The following is a 14,733-nucleotide window of genomic DNA, read 5'->3' on the forward strand; positions in this document are numbered from 1 at the left end:
AATAGGATATTTTCAATGAAATATTCATCTGGATCCTTGGCCTCTGAAAGGGATAGAGCTCTGCTGGCTTCTGTGGACTCACACTAATTTATTTTTTATTACGACCCATTTGTATTGTGGTGGCGGTGAGGAGGTTCTAGGAGATCGCCTCCAGCCAGAGATCCCATTATTGCAGGTGTTCCAAAATCACAGAACAACTAGACAATCTGTGCCCCAAATTTGAAACCACCAAGGACGTAGCCTGGTATTTTTCAAAAACAAAACTGCTCTAGCACACACAGCATTTCCTCTGTGCAGGGCGTCTGCATACACTTAGGCTCTTCCCTTGCAATTCAGCCCAGCCTCAAAAGTCCTCTCTCTGCTGATGGTATCACGGGGCTGTGAAAGAGATTGTCATTTCATCAACAAAGAAGGCTCAGAGTCCCGGACAAGACGGGAGAAATATTTGTGAAACAAAGAGTCCATTTTCAAGGAAATCATCTGTCTTGTGCAGCAAATGAGAGAAATGATTCAAGCTCTGGAGGCGAGCAGCTGAGGCAGCCTGTGGGCAGGAATTTCTCAGGCCACGGGCTGACCGGTTCCCCTGCCTCCTCCAGAAACCAGAACGGGACCCAGGGCTGCATTTACACGCAGATGTAATTCCTGCTTTCCACTCAGAGGTTTGAGTCCCTTTGCAGACACAGAGCGTAGATGTACCTATTTCTGTCCACACCCCTCCCAAGGGAACTCCCTGGGCTTGTGCAATGGGGCACACACACTGGGGTAACCCTGACACACAAAGCTGAGCCCCAGAGATGCTCCTGGCTGGGATAAGGAGCAGCGACTGACCCCATCAGATAAATCCCCAGGTTTTCCAGCACGCACATCCTTCATGGGGCCGGGTGCTGGAAGTGGCTGCGTGCTGCTCAGCCAGGCTGGGCACACTCCCTCCCAGCAGCATCGGAGTATTTTGCTCACCAGAGCCATGATTTTGATCAAAGGAAACGTTAGTCATTGGAGAGCTGAGCCTTTGGTGTTAAAATTAAATGCTAGATGGTAAACTGGCATCCACGATAAAGAAAACTCCGCTTTACCAGCAGGGACGTGCATTGTGTCCCAGTTTAAAAATGCAACAAGGCAATCGTGTCCTGCCTCTGTGCGGGTTTTTCATTAGCTGCACAAAACCAGCATTGCTCCTGGGACAGCCCAGGCAGATTTTTAATCCATCCACACCCCAGTTGTGCCCCATGCCATGAGCCGAGCCCCAGCTGAGGGGCTGATGCCTTCAGAAATCGGGGCCCAGCTGCTGCTCCGAATCAGGCTGGAAGGAGCAGCATCTGCTGCAGCATGTAAGAGAGCTTTGGGGTCTGTTGGTGGTGTATAAAACCCAATATAACATTACCTATAATTTTTAAAGCCAGCTCCAGTCCTGCAAATAAAATACCTCCAAGGTCCGTTTCTCTGTTCTTTAATGGCTATAAACTGTTGCCAACTATTCCTCTCCCCTCTCAGCTTGGTTTGTAGTATCGGCACAGCCTCCGGATCGATTTACACGTACAGGCAGCAAACAGTCGCTCCCACCCTCTCCAGTCCCGTATCCCACAGCTCAGCGGCCACGGGGTGACTCAGCAGTGCGGAGCACGGGCATGACTAACTCTTCCCTCCACAGCAAACAGGGATTTCGGGTCTTTGTTCAATGCATTCCTCTGTGCTGGTGGAAGCTGCCTAGGAAACACCCCGGCCCAGCACCGTGACTCAGCCCGAGGAGGAGCACTCTGACGGCTGGGGTGTGAGGACACCGGGCTGTGGCTGTGCCGGGGCTGCCCTTCGCTGCAAGCTGGGCTGCAAGCAGGCAGAGAAGCAAAATCCCTCCCTGGTGCTCCTCAAGCACACCCATTTACTCTTATTCTCGTGAATGGATGTTCTTTTTTTGGTGGCCTGTCCCTTGAAATAACATCTCAGGCTGCCAGCCTGGTTTGCCGGTAATCCTCCTGGTGCCATTTGGGCGGCTTCCTCCAAGTGGCTTTTGGACCTGCTGGGAGGGTTTGCCTGCCATGAAACTGAGCAGGGTGACTGCTGCTGAGGTTTGTGTCTGGCTTCTCTTCACCCCCCCCAGCATGATGAGGTGGTTTGGGAGCGAGGACCTCATCCCTCACCCAAGACACCCGTGGAGACATGCCCAACGAGACACTGTTACCGCACACCTGATCATAGAATCATAGAATCATAGAATATCCTGAGTTGGAAGGGACCCTTAAGGATCATCAAGTCCAACTCTTGACACCGCACAGGTCTACCCAGGTTCAGACCATGTGACTAAGTGCACAGTCCAATCTCTGATGTTCCTCTTCTCTCTGCGCTGAGCAGGTTTTAAGCAGGAAAAAGCCAAAAACTTTGGTCCAGCAACACCCAGGAGTGGGGCAGCGAACCCAGCCCTGAAGCTTTAACTGCAGGCGTGCCTTTAAAGGGAGGGAGCTGGAGGGGAGGGGTATTTCATATGGGGCTGGAGGGGTTGCAGCTCTGGGGCAGATATGGTTTGTGGTGCCTGACCCTAAGCAAGGACACGGTGGGTCCTGAACTGTGAGTACCCACCCTGTGGGGTCTGACACCACTCTTTCCTAAGCAGCTGGTGTGTTTGGGTTCTGCTGTGTTGGGACACATGCAGGGGGTTGTGACTTTGGAAGGCTTCCCCTTGCCCTGTGTAGGGCTTTTGGGGCTCATCTGAGAGGAGCCTCAGCTACACCCATGGGAGCAGCCGGGCCCCTGAGCCTGTGTGTAAGGGGCTGATGGTCTGCATCCTCTGGGAGCAGCAGCACTCCTTGCTGCTGTTGCTCTCTGCTCCCACATTTGCATCCAGACCTTTCCCCGGTGCACCTGGGGACAGGTTTCTGCTGGAGCGAAAGCAAAAACGTGTTTTGCAGCCTGGGCTGGTAACTGCTGTGCTGCCTGCCTCTGGGGGTGCCTCCGTTCCCAGCCCCGGCAGCCGGTCACACCCCGTGCTCCTGCTGAGGGATTTCTGCTGCCCCGGGATGAGGTTCGCTCTGACAGATCACAGTGCTCAGAACACAACAGAGCCCTGCTGTGCTCACCTCCCCACCAGTTCCCATAGCTGGGATCCCAACGCTGACCCTGCCCTAGAGAATACCCATGTCCCCCCAGCCCTGGCACAGGGGCACAAGGTGGAAGGGCACGGATGGGATCCCCCTCCCCGAGCCACCTGCACCATGGCATTGCTGAGCTTGCCCTGAGCATCTCCTTTGATCTGGGCGCTGTGCCACGTTTCCTCTCATTAAGGGAGCCCATAAAACCCACCGTGAGCACGGCCTGCTGCGGGCAGGGCTGCCTGCACGCTCCGGTGCTCAGCTCCCGTGCTCAGCACGCCCTTGCCGGAGGGAAACGGCGTCTGATTGTCCCCCCCTGTCCCTCGGGGACGTGACCGGTGTGACGGAGGAGAGGCGGTGGCCGGGCCTAGCCGGGGAGGCAGCTGGCCCTGGCCACAAGCCACACGGTAACCCAGCCTCTCATTCAGCAGCAGAGCGTGTGGTTACCTCAGCGAAGGCTGTAATTAGGCTGCTTGGCACTAACTTGCCTCAAAAAAGCCGGGGAGGAGGGGAGAACCTCACATCAGCCATTTTAGACAAAACTTTACAGGGGGGAAATGGAGGCCAGGGCAGGACAAGCCTGCTGTGGGAAAGTGGTTCCTCTGCGCTCTGTACTTTCTCTCCACGATACCCGGTGCCTGTTGGACCAGACCCTCCCAGTACACCCCAGTTCAGCCCAGCAAAGCATCCCAGTCCCCAGCTCAGAGCTGGAGCCTGTCCCACCGCTGGCCGTGCGCGGAGGTGGGCACCGTGCCCGCTCCGAGCCGCAGCAGGAGCGCACTTCCCGGCCGCGCTGCGATAAGCCGCGCTGTTCATTCATCGCGGTGCGCTGACCGCAAGCCAGGCCAGAGGGCCTGCGTGGCCCACTTGGAGGCAGAGGAAATGCTGCTTGGTGTGGTAATCAATCTCCCAAAGAGCTATTGAAAGCAGAGGCTGTGCCGTGGGAGGCTCCGGGCTGGAGCAGGGTTTGCGGCAGGGCCCTCTGGGTTACATCAGGGGCTGAGATGAGCGAGTGTGGAGGGGCAGAAACGCAGCCAAGCTCGTGCAGTCAGAGCTGATCTGCTTCCAGAAGGTCTCAGGGCTGCTCTTGAAAACCTGCCCATCAATGGGGACTGCATGAGGCTGTCGAGGAGAGCTTGGGGAAGTAACAGGGTTTTTTGCCCAGGGCGTGAATCAGAGTGTGCCCTCGGAGATGAGCCAGCGGAGCTGCGAGTGATGGTGTCACACAGGGGTGACTGTAGTGGGCGATGGAGTGGCCGATGTGGGGCAAAGCCCCCTTGTGCAACTGCTCAGGAGCTTGTGTGGAAGCCACAAAGAGGCAACGAGTGCGGGGCTGTGGCTGGGCAGCCCAGCGAGGGCGGCTGTGCAATGCCCTAGCTCTTGGGCAATGCGTGGGGACGGATGGGGAGCGGAGCTCACCCCTCGCCCTCCCTGTCCCTGACACTGTCTGCCCTTGTGGCCCGCAGTGAGGGTACAGCTGGCAGCCCCAGACCCTGCTCCACCCCACAATTAACCTGTGTTTGCTTATTAGGGAAGTTACAGGCCTGTGCAAACACTTCCATTTGCTCTTGATAAAGTCAAGGGAGAAAAAATTGTGCCTGTGAGGTGCAGCCAGTCCCGGCGGGCTGCACACCGGGTGCGAGGGCCCTGTGGGGTCAGCCCGGCCGAGGACCAGAGGTGTCCCCGGTCCCCACTGTCACCTGGGCACTGCCCTGGCCCCGCTGCTCCCCAGACAGCCGCGGCGTTTGTCCCGAAGTGGGCCCGGCGTCGCTAACGGCAACTGCTAATTGTTCTCTTGCTCTGTACTATATTTAATTCCCCACTATTATTTTTTCCCCTTTTAATCATAAAAAGCCTAAATTTCCCTCGGGGAAGGTTATTGGCTCGGCTGTGGAAATATACCTGCAACTTGCACGGAGCTACACCACGGGGGGATTGGCTGTATTTTTAAACCCAAGTACAAAGTGTCTTCAAGCTGGCTTTGCTTAACCCTTTTTGGGGAGGCTGGGTGGGATTGGGGGGCTTTTTCCCCTCTGCTGGGCTCCGGCTGCTTTTCCTGCCCGTCCTTGGGGCAGGGTGGGCCTGGGGGACAGGAGGATGGGCAAGGGGTAAAGGTAGGACTGGAGGAATTACCCTTTTTCCCTATTTTCCTATGTCTTCATCATTTCTGTCTTGCTGGTGTCAGGGATGCTTTTTGTGCACCGGCGGGTTCCAGCCACCCTTGAGGGGTCAGAGGGGCTCGGGTTAGCACACGTAACCTGGAGCCACGACACCTTTGAGGATGTGGGCCAAAGTCATTCAGTCTGTAGCTATTTTGGGGAGCTGCTCCCGCGAGGCTGCACACTGCCACCGTCGGGGCCAGCTGGGTGAGAGAGGAGGCACAGATGGGACAGGCAGGAGGGAGCTGGCCCTCGTCCCTGCCGTTAATGAAGTTGTCTGCAGGGGTTTCAGCCCTGCCCTGACAGACCTTGGGTCCCCTTTCAGCTGGCTGCTGGTGGGGAGGTTTGGGGTTTGGGTTTGCAGCTCAAACCAAGGAGATTTGGGGTCACCACGTCACGCGGATGCACGTAGCATCTTCTGCACCAAAAGGACGTGGTTTTTTTTTTGTTTGTTTGTTTTTGTTTTTTTGTTTTTTGGTGTTGGTTAAACTAGTCTCTGAAATCCTCACCAAGGAGGAAAAGCATCTCCTGTTTGCTGGTAGCTGTAGCCTGCAGTCAGTCCTGGCCTGATTCTGTGGGGTGGCTGGGGCAGGAGGAGGGTGCAGTGGTGTGAAGGGCACCGTGCAGACCCCAGGGTGGCCTCTGCATTGCATCTGTGGGCAGCAGCGGGGTCAGCGTGCCCGGCGCCCACAGGACAAGGGGGGCAAACTCGCCTCCTGGCCAAGAATCCCCCTGTTATGTGCATCTGCTGACAGCCTTCCCGCTCTGCACACAAGGGCCTGAGTGTCTCCCTCTTTCCTCCCCTAACAAAGGAGCCTACAGTTATTTTTTGCTTTCCTCTTGCATGCGGCTTCACCCTTGAGTTCCCAGCCTGGATTTGGGATGCCCAAGGAGATCCAGCAGGGCTCTGGGATTCTGCTTGAATACCACGACCTGCCCAGCATCCCCACTGCATGGCCGGCAGTGTTCCTGCTCCCACAGTCTCTGGCCAAACTCAAGCTCCAGCTGGGCTCCTGCCCAACCTGGGGGGGGGGCTCTTGAGGCTGTCCAGCTTTTTGGAGGGTCGGGAAGCCAACACGGTGCAGCTGCAGACTCAGGGAACTCTCACCGCGAAGCCCGGCAGCCGAGGGCCGTCGTGGGAAGGGTGTGCGGGAGGTGTGGGTGGAGGGGATCTGTTGCCAAAGGAGCATCCTGCGGACGAGGCTGGGGGGCCCGGGGGAGGGAGGCGGCCCCGCAGTTTGAGAGGCTGCCCGCAAAGGAGCAATTTCAGCATGTGAAAGGAATGTGGCCCCGGCCCCGCCAGGGATGAAGCCCTGTGCCTGGGAGCGGGGATGGCCGCTGCTGGCCTGACTCACCGGCCGCCTCTCCGCAGCCGCTTCCTCTCCGGGAGGCAGAAACTCCCAGTTTTTATTTATCGCGTGGCCTAAAGTAGGGGGTAAGGAAGGAAACGCTCTTATTTTTAACTCCTCTATCTCCCCGGGGTGTGGGGGGAGCAAGGCAGCCACTCGGCTGCGTGCGCCTGGGAGCATCCTCACGGCCAGGGCCGCTCCGCTCACCTGGGGCTGCAGCCTCTCTGCAGCTCCCCCAGCACCTCGGGGTCTGCACCCATGCCAAAATATCCCTATGGGTTGGGAGCAGCCCAGAGACCACCCTGGGGGCACACATGGGGTTGACAGCGTGATGGCTCCGTGCGGTTGTGCCCGCATTGAGGTGGGTGCAGAACAGGCAGGGGTGCGTCCCCAAAACACATTCAGCTCCCCGTCCCTGATGGAGCTGAGCGGGGACACAAGGACTGGAGCGGGGACACAAGGCCCAGAGTGCGGGCTGGATGCGGTGCCTACCACCCCCAGCATGGGGACGGGGCTGCCTCCTGTTCTGGGGGTGCAAAGGAGCCCGCGAGGGGCTTCACCTATTTGTCCTTCTGGATGGCAGAAACCTGGTCAGATGTATGTTTGCTTAGTGCAGTGGGTTATTTTTTTTTGCACTTCCAAGGGATTTTTACCACCCGGTGCTCTACAAACATGAGCAGTCCCAGGGGTGCAGGAGGACGGGTGTGTTGGGAGCCCAGCTTGGGCCAGTGGTGCCCGGCAGTGCCCAATGATGCCGGTGGGCACACCGCATGCTGGCTGAGATGCCACTCGTGCCTTTGATCAGAGAGGCTGATTTGTGCACAAAGTTTTGGTCTCTGATTCCTTGGGGGCTTTCTTTGAGCTCCTGTTGTGAAACCTTCATTTGCTTTTAACAGCAGCGAGTTTTTTTTTTTCTTATGATCTTCTCTTTCCCCCCTCTGTTGCCCTGAGATAAAGGCTTCTAAATTTGTCCTGTGCTGAAAACGCAGCTAATCCTGATGGACCTGAATTCGCATCTTCCCCGAAGGAATTGCACTAATTTTTTTTTCCCCTTTGTTCTGCCAGGGGACCTGTCCGTTTCCTCGTGGAAAAAAAAATCACTATTTAGGGCAAGGTTTAGATTCCTGAAACCTGTGTGTTTGTTTGCAAGGAAGGAGGACAGGAGGGAAATAAATGAGAAAAGCATCATGCTTTTTTTTTTTTTTTTTTTTTTCCCCTTCCAATATTGTTTTTACAGCAGACAAGTTTTAATTAAATTGCGGAACTAGGGCAGTTGTGCTGTCCAGAAGATGCTCTGAGGACTCGATCCTTTTCCGCTGGTCCTTTTCCTTTTACACCGGGAGCTCGGAGCTGCTTGTCCAGCCCCAGGTTCACCACAAAAAGGCTCCTGATGGGATTTAGGCACCGGGACGGGGGGGACTTTGGGGTGTGTGTGAGCCCTCCTGCTGCTGGCGGTTATGGGTGGGCTGGGTGCTGGATGGGGCTGGCAGCTGGGGGGGGGTTTGGGTGATGGCATAGGGGTGTGAGGGGCACAGAGAGGTGGCAGGAGGTGAAGCAGGATCTGCTTCAGCAGGGGAGCTGCCTGCTGGCACCCGCACTTCAGGAAGCCCGTCTGACCACAAACACTTGCCTGGGGCAGAAAAATCCAGCGAGAGCTGCCTTGCCCTCAGCCCGGGGCTTTCCCCTGCTCCCAGGTGGTGCGGGATAGCCAGGCTGGGGGAGCGCTGACTGAAGGGGGGCTTAGGAGTGGGGACGGAGGGCTGGGGGCCCTGGGTCTGCTCCTGGGGAGGATGGAGCAGATGGAGGGGTGGTGAGAGCAGCGCCCTCACTGCTGGGGCAGCCGCAGAGGGGCTGGGTGGGACGGGGTGGTCGCAGCAGCCTCAGTTTCCCCCTGGCAGGTGCTGGGGGCGATGTCACATCCCACCTGCACGGGGAATTTGGTTTGGTGAGGGACGCAAAGTGCAGCTGCCAGCTCCCAGCACCTCCCTTTCTCCTGTGTTTGTGTACGGGCAGCACCCCGAGAGCCCCCACGGCTGGCAAGGAAGCACCCGGTGCTTTTCCGAGGAGAGGAGTCCAGGGCCAGGGGGGCGAGAAGGAGACCCCGGAGGGGCTGGTGGTGGGGCTGGGGGCTCTGCTGTGGGGCTGGGGGGCCAAGCGCCCTGGGGAGCTGCATCGTGGGGTGAACCCAGGGCAGCTGGCGTGCGGTGGAAGTGCTCGCTTCTGCCGGGCTGCTGCGAGTGTGGCGTGCCCAGCGTCAGCGATGCGGGGACTGGGGGCCGCTCGGTGGCTTTGGGGTGCTGCCCCCCCCCACCCCAGCCCACGCTCCCCCAAGCAGGGAGGCGGGGAGCAGAGGGTGGGGCCTCTTTTTGGGCATCCCCCCCCTCACACACACACACACACCCAGGCAGCTCCGGTTCTCCTCCCAGGCCAAAATTATTTGCATGCTTTTTCGAGCAGGACTTCCTGATTGCTCTCTATTGGCTGCAGGTAGAAAGCTGTGCGGAGACGGAGACACGGACAGCCGGACAGATCTCATGCAAACCTCTAGTTGAGCCTCTTCCCCACTCTTCTCCTCCTTCTTCTCCTCCTCCTCCTCCTCCTCCTCCTCGCAGCGCGCCCGCGGCTGCCTGGCTCCCTTGGCTCGCGTCCTGCCCAGCACATGTAAAAGTTGTGCGAGAGCCCGTGCCCGCGTCCCGCTCCCCTCCGCTGCTCGCAGGGAGCCGGCGAGGAGAAGGGGGCGAGAGCCGGGCTGGAAGAAGCCCCCCTGGGCTGGAAGAAGCCCCCCTGGGCTGGTTCCCGTGAGCCCCGCTTGCCCCATGGTGGATTTCTGCGAGGGAAGGTGACTTGGGGAAGAAGCGGCGCTGCGCCGGGTCGAAGGCAACCATGAATGAGATGTCAAGTTTCCTGCACATCGGGGACATCGTCTCCCTGTACGCCGAGGGCTCGGTCAATGGCTTCATCAGCACTTTGGGGTGAGTGAGCCCTGTCCCGGAGCCTGCTCGGCACCGTGGGTTTGTTTCTCCGGGCAGAAGGGGAAGGGGAGGTGGTGCCGGGGCTGACCCCGGTGGGAACAGGGGCTGGGGACCTCTTCCTGCAGGTGCGGGGCCATGGGGAGTGCAGGCTGTGCCGAGGGAGCCCCTTCCACCCTGGATGGTCACTGCTGGGGCAGGATGTGGCCCTGGGGTTGAGGGGGGGGACCTGCTGCCCACGCTCTGGCAGCCGTGGCCAGAAGTTTGGGGACTGGAGGGGACGAGGTGGGCTCAAGCAGCATGAGGGTCCTTGGGGTTGTGCATGGGGCTTGGGCAGCCACAGTCCCTCCGTGGGGCACAGCGGGAGGAGAGCTGCCAGCCCTGCCCCGTGTGGCTGCTGGTGGCTGTCCCCTGGGCTGGGCACTGGTAGATCTCCGGCTCTTACTGCCCGCTTTGTGGTCCCATGGGGCTGAGCTCGCAGTGGGCATCGCTGTGGGGTCACCACCCGTGGGTGCCCATGGGCACCAAGCCCTGCCAGGGGCTGGGGGCAGTGTGGGCACTGCCAGGTCCAGGCTGAGCCATCTCTTTACAGCCCCTTCCCACAGCCAAGCAGGAGGGGATCTCGCAGCCCCACCTGGGGACACACAGGAACCTCAGGGACCTGTCCCTTGTCCCTGCAGTTTCTGTGCCTAAGTGGGAGCATTTGCCCAGGGAGATGCTCCGTCCCTGTTGAGGACAGGGCTGGTGGGTGCCCTTGGGCACAGAAGGGTTTGTACCTCACCGTGGGGTGCCTCGATACAATGGGGATCACTGGAAACGCCGCTGCCCCTGAGCTGCCCAAAGCAGGGACCCAAATCTTGCCCGCAGCTCCGAGCGGTGCCAGCGCTGCTTCCAGGACGTGGGTCTGTGCCAGCACCTGCCCCATCGCGCATGTAGGAGAGGCTGAGATCAGCCAGGAATGTTGCCTTGGATGGGATTCCTGGGGCAGGAGCTGCCTGGCCCTATAATCTGCGATGAATGCACTTGCTCCCACATGCCTGTGTATAACCGGAGCCGTGCATACCGGCGCCCACACGTGTACGCGCACCCACTGCTGGGCACACGCAGCCTCCCGCTTAATGCCCTGGTGCCCAAAGCCCTGCTGCTGGGCGGGAGTGGGCGAGGGCACGGGCACAAGATCTCCGTGTGCCCACCTGCGTGGTGCCAACCTCGGGTCCTGCACGTGCAGGATGCGGCCGCTCTGCGCCCAGCCCTCCCTGCTGGGCCGGGTGGGAGGATGCCCCCCAGGTCCCTTTCGGAGGGGTCTCCTGGCGGCTCGCTCGCTTTCCCAGCACGGGGATGTCCCAGGGCAGGGGCTGCGAGCTCGGCAGCGCGGCACTGAGCGCGCCTCCATCCCGGTGGGAGCCGGTGCTGGTTATTAGCCCACGCAGCGTGTCCCAGGGGCTCGCCAGGAGCCAAATTAAGAGGTGTTTAGACACTTTGGAGCTCCAATCTCTTTGTAGCTCTTGTCCCCAGATCCCTCTATTTTTTTTTAATTTTTTTTTTGCAGAATGCTTTTCTAGTTTTATAAACATCTCAAAAGCAGGGCTTGCTTGGAGAGACCGTTCTCCCAGGCCCCAGCGTAGCTTTTGCTGGGCAGCCTCGCTTTCCCAGGGCTCTGTTTCCTCTGGGTTGTTTCCCACCCTCTGAAACTGTTTTCCCTTGTGCCCCGCGACCTGGGAGACCCAACCGCACCTTAAATCACTCCTGCGATAAGGGAGTGGGTGACTCACTGAGAGTGCTTCTCCCCAGCCCTACTGCTGCCTGTTTGGGACCTTATTTGGCTCATTTGCAAGGCAAATAGCTCTGCCAGCCCCAAGCTGGGCGCTGCGTGCCCAGCTGAGCACCCCACGGAAGTGCTCCCTCCATCCTTCCTCGATGAAGGCAGGAGGGTTCGGACTGGTGTCATCCGCAGTGGGATCCCCAGTTTATATGGGATGACACGGAGAGTTTCCAGGTGCTGGTCCCAAAAGTTAAAGAATGCACCCCAATGTCCTGGTGCTGTGGTTCCCCATCCTGGCAGGGCAGTGAGCTCTTCCCAGGGGAACTTCTGGGGCCTTTGGGGAGTCCTGGCTGATGTGGGTTTGAACGCCACCGAAATACAAAGCCAGGAGTGCCTGCAGGTGATGCCGCAGGATGCGCAGGGCTCTGTGCTTGGATGCTCCCCAGGTGGGAGGCGCAGCGGTGCTGGCAGCCCCCGAGGCCACGGCTGCAGGACACCCGGACAGGCTGCAGCAGGGTGCATGGCTCTGCAGCCACTGAATTAAACCCAGTGAGCCCGGTGCGTTTGTGCTGGTGGTTCTGGACCAGGAGCCGTGAGCGGGGGAGTCCTTCACCTCCAGCCCAGGGTGAAGCCCTGCAGGGGAACGGACCCAGATGACACACGGGGTGCTGGCCGTTCTCGCTGTCCTCGCTTTGAAGAACTCAGCCCCATCATTTGGGAGATCTTGCGGGGCTCTTAGCAGCCCCCATGAGTCCTGGGTGTGGGGGTCCAGCAGCCCTGCAGTGCATCAGGGAGCAGGATGCCCTAAAAAGCAGCAGGGAAGCAGGACCAGGTCCCTCATTAACACTAAGCCTTAACTTTTATTTCTTTTCTTTTTCTTTTTTTTCTTTTTTTAAAGTGGTCTCTTTTCCCTGTTCATCCAATGGACTTGCAATGGGGGTTGGTGGCACGGGGAGCCCTGCAGCCCCCCCGGCTGAGGCTGTTCTGTTCATGGCCCCATCAAAGCCCCAGGGCACAAACCCTTCCTCCTGCAGATGCTGCCTGCAGTGGGCGTTTGCTCTGCAGGAGGAAAAACCACCCGCTGAAGGGTGGGGAGGACTCATGTGCGCTCCAGTGCTCGGCTAAGTGGGGGAACGTTGGCCAAAACTCCCCAAGTCACTAAAATGCTAAAGATAAACCAAAAGGAGGAGGTTATTTAAGAAGGGCAGGGCAGGAGCTGAGCACTGAAGCAACACTGATGGGTCAGGGCAGCCGCGTTGCTGGAGGCATCCCTGGGCTGGGCTGTTCAGTGCTCAACGCATTCCCTTTGTGGCAATGGGAGAGTGGGACGGGTGTATCGGAGCTGCCAGAAGGGGTCTGGGATGTGGGAAGCTGCCCAGGGGGTGCAGAGAGGTGCAGGACCCAGGGCTGGGCTCCTCTTCCCCCTTGGCTCCATTTAAGGCTGTTCCTGGGAGGGAGGTGGGGAAGGGCTCTGCGGGGCTCTGCTGCTGAAAATTCGAGGTGTCCGAGGGAACGATGCTTTTTATGCTCAGGGAAAACGACCAGGAACCAATCACCAGTAACTCCTGGCGGCTTTGTGCTCATGGAGCTGGAATTTCCAGAGCTGGGTCTTCAGTGGGGAAACGTCTGCTGCCATGGGATGCTCTGTGGGCATCATCCGTGCAAACCAAACCAGCGCCAAAACCAAGCTGGGAGAGGAGCTGGGAGACCTCAGTTTGGGTCCTGCTGGATGCGGTGATGCTGTGAGCTCTGTGTGAAACTGCTGCCTGGAGTGTCCCCATCTCACCTTGTGTCCCCAGTGAGCCAGCACCCAATGGCTGGAGCCAGCAAGTAGCAGAAGGACGTGGGTGGGGACCCCATCCCCACCATCCCGGGGGTCTTGGGGACCAGCACTGTGGGCTGGTGGAGGGGCTGGGCCAGTGGTAAGCCCTCCTGGATGGCAGTTGGCTGTTGAACATGAAATACCACCTTTGATGGCTGTAATTGTGATTGCAGGTGGATTTACAGGGTGGAGCAGTTCAGGGAAACACAGCTGGTTAAAGGGTAACTTCAGGCCTGCTGGGTCAGGATGAACTCGCTCCTGCGGGGAGGAGAAGCACGCGAGGCGCAGAGCGGTGTCCTCCCCATGGCGTGGGGACAAGGCTGTGTTTTTGTGGCCGTGCCACGTTCACTTGCTTTATTTTTACTCCCGTTGCTCTGCCAGGCTGACCAACCCATGGGCTCTGTGCCGGAGGGGCTGACCCAGCCCCGTGCCTGATGGCAAGCTCTGCTCTTCCTTCTCCTTCTCCTTCTCCTTCTCCTTCTCCTTCTCCTTCTCCTTCTCCTTCTCCTTCTCCTTCTCCTTCTCCTTCTCCTTCTCCTTCTCCTTCTCCTTCTCCTTCTCCTTCTCCTTCTCCTTCTCCTTCTCCTTCTCCTTCTCCTTCTCCTTCTCCTTCTCCTTCTCCTTCTCCTTCTCCTTCTTCTCCTCCTCGCCACCAGGACAGCCCCAGCTGGCCGCCGTCCCTGCTTGGGTTCAGGGCTGCCTGGCCTGGAGGCGCTGGAGGAGCTGCGTCCCCTGACCTCCGGCGAAGGCTCAGCCTCGCACGAGGCCAAGTGCACTGGCCAGGGGCCAGGGAATCACTTTGTGCTCGGTTTTTAGGCACGCAGCACAAACCCCACTGGACCCGCCGTGACGATTCGCAGGGCTTAAAGCTAACCAGATGCAGCAGGCTCAGCGAGGCGCAGGATCAGGCCCCCGGTGCTCCCAAGGGGCGCCTTGGAAAGGCGAAGTGTGGGGTTTTCAGCAGTGCCTCCAGCCTGCTGCTTCTCCCTGCATCATCCTCCAGGTGCTCGGACGCTGATGAGGTTTTCTCATTAACACCTGGGAGATGAAAGCCGCGGTGGCCGTGCCCCATGCTGAGCAGCACCACTGCTCTGAGAGTGGAGGGAGCCCCGCTTCGTGCCATCCCCCCGCGCTGATGCGGGTTTTTAGAGCAAACACAGCCCGGCGCCAGCAGTAACCCAGGTGACTCATGTCCACCGCGTCAGGATCCTTTCTGTTTTCAGTGATTTTTAACCCAACAAGGCTCGTCCCGAGTATCAGTTTAATAAAAACAGTGCTTTGCATTCCTGCAGAGCGTGTAATTCCGGGATTAAAGACACTGCGACTGCTCTGAGCTCATTAACTAATTAAGGTTTCCAGCCTGGCAGGTCGCTATCTGCAGCCTGGCGTCGCAGAGCGATAGTGCCAGGCACAGAAGTTCGAGGCAGTGGCTTGAGATGGAGCTGGCATGGGTAGGAGACGCCTGCACCATTTGCTCTGGTGCTGGAAATGGGCTGCGTGGACCCTTAGCTGCAATGGAGAACTTCAATTTTACTTTTTTTAATAAATGGACCAAGCCTTCTGCTGCTGTAGGTGCTGGTAGGCGCTTGCTG

At 58.7% G+C, this 14,733-nt stretch overlaps 1 protein-coding gene across 2 annotated transcripts in view; it reads left to right on the forward strand.

Moving 5' to 3' along the window:
* Window positions 1-8,995: 8,995 nt before the first annotated feature.
* Window positions 8,996-14,733, forward strand: part of ITPR3 (inositol 1,4,5-trisphosphate receptor type 3) — a 40,531-nt gene continuing 34,793 nt past the window's right edge. For both annotated transcript variants that reach the window (XM_068659740.1, XM_068659741.1), the window contains exon 1: window positions 8,996-9,560. In XM_068659740.1, coding sequence (XP_068515841.1) covers window positions 9,472-9,560 — 89 coding nt within the window. In that variant the 5' untranslated portion in view covers window positions 8,996-9,471. The remainder of the gene's footprint in view (window positions 9,561-14,733) is intronic.

This window comes from Anas acuta, chromosome 24 (assembly GCF_963932015.1).
Source record: "Anas acuta chromosome 24, bAnaAcu1.1, whole genome shotgun sequence".
Lineage (NCBI taxonomy): Eukaryota > Metazoa > Chordata > Aves > Anseriformes > Anatidae > Anas > Anas acuta.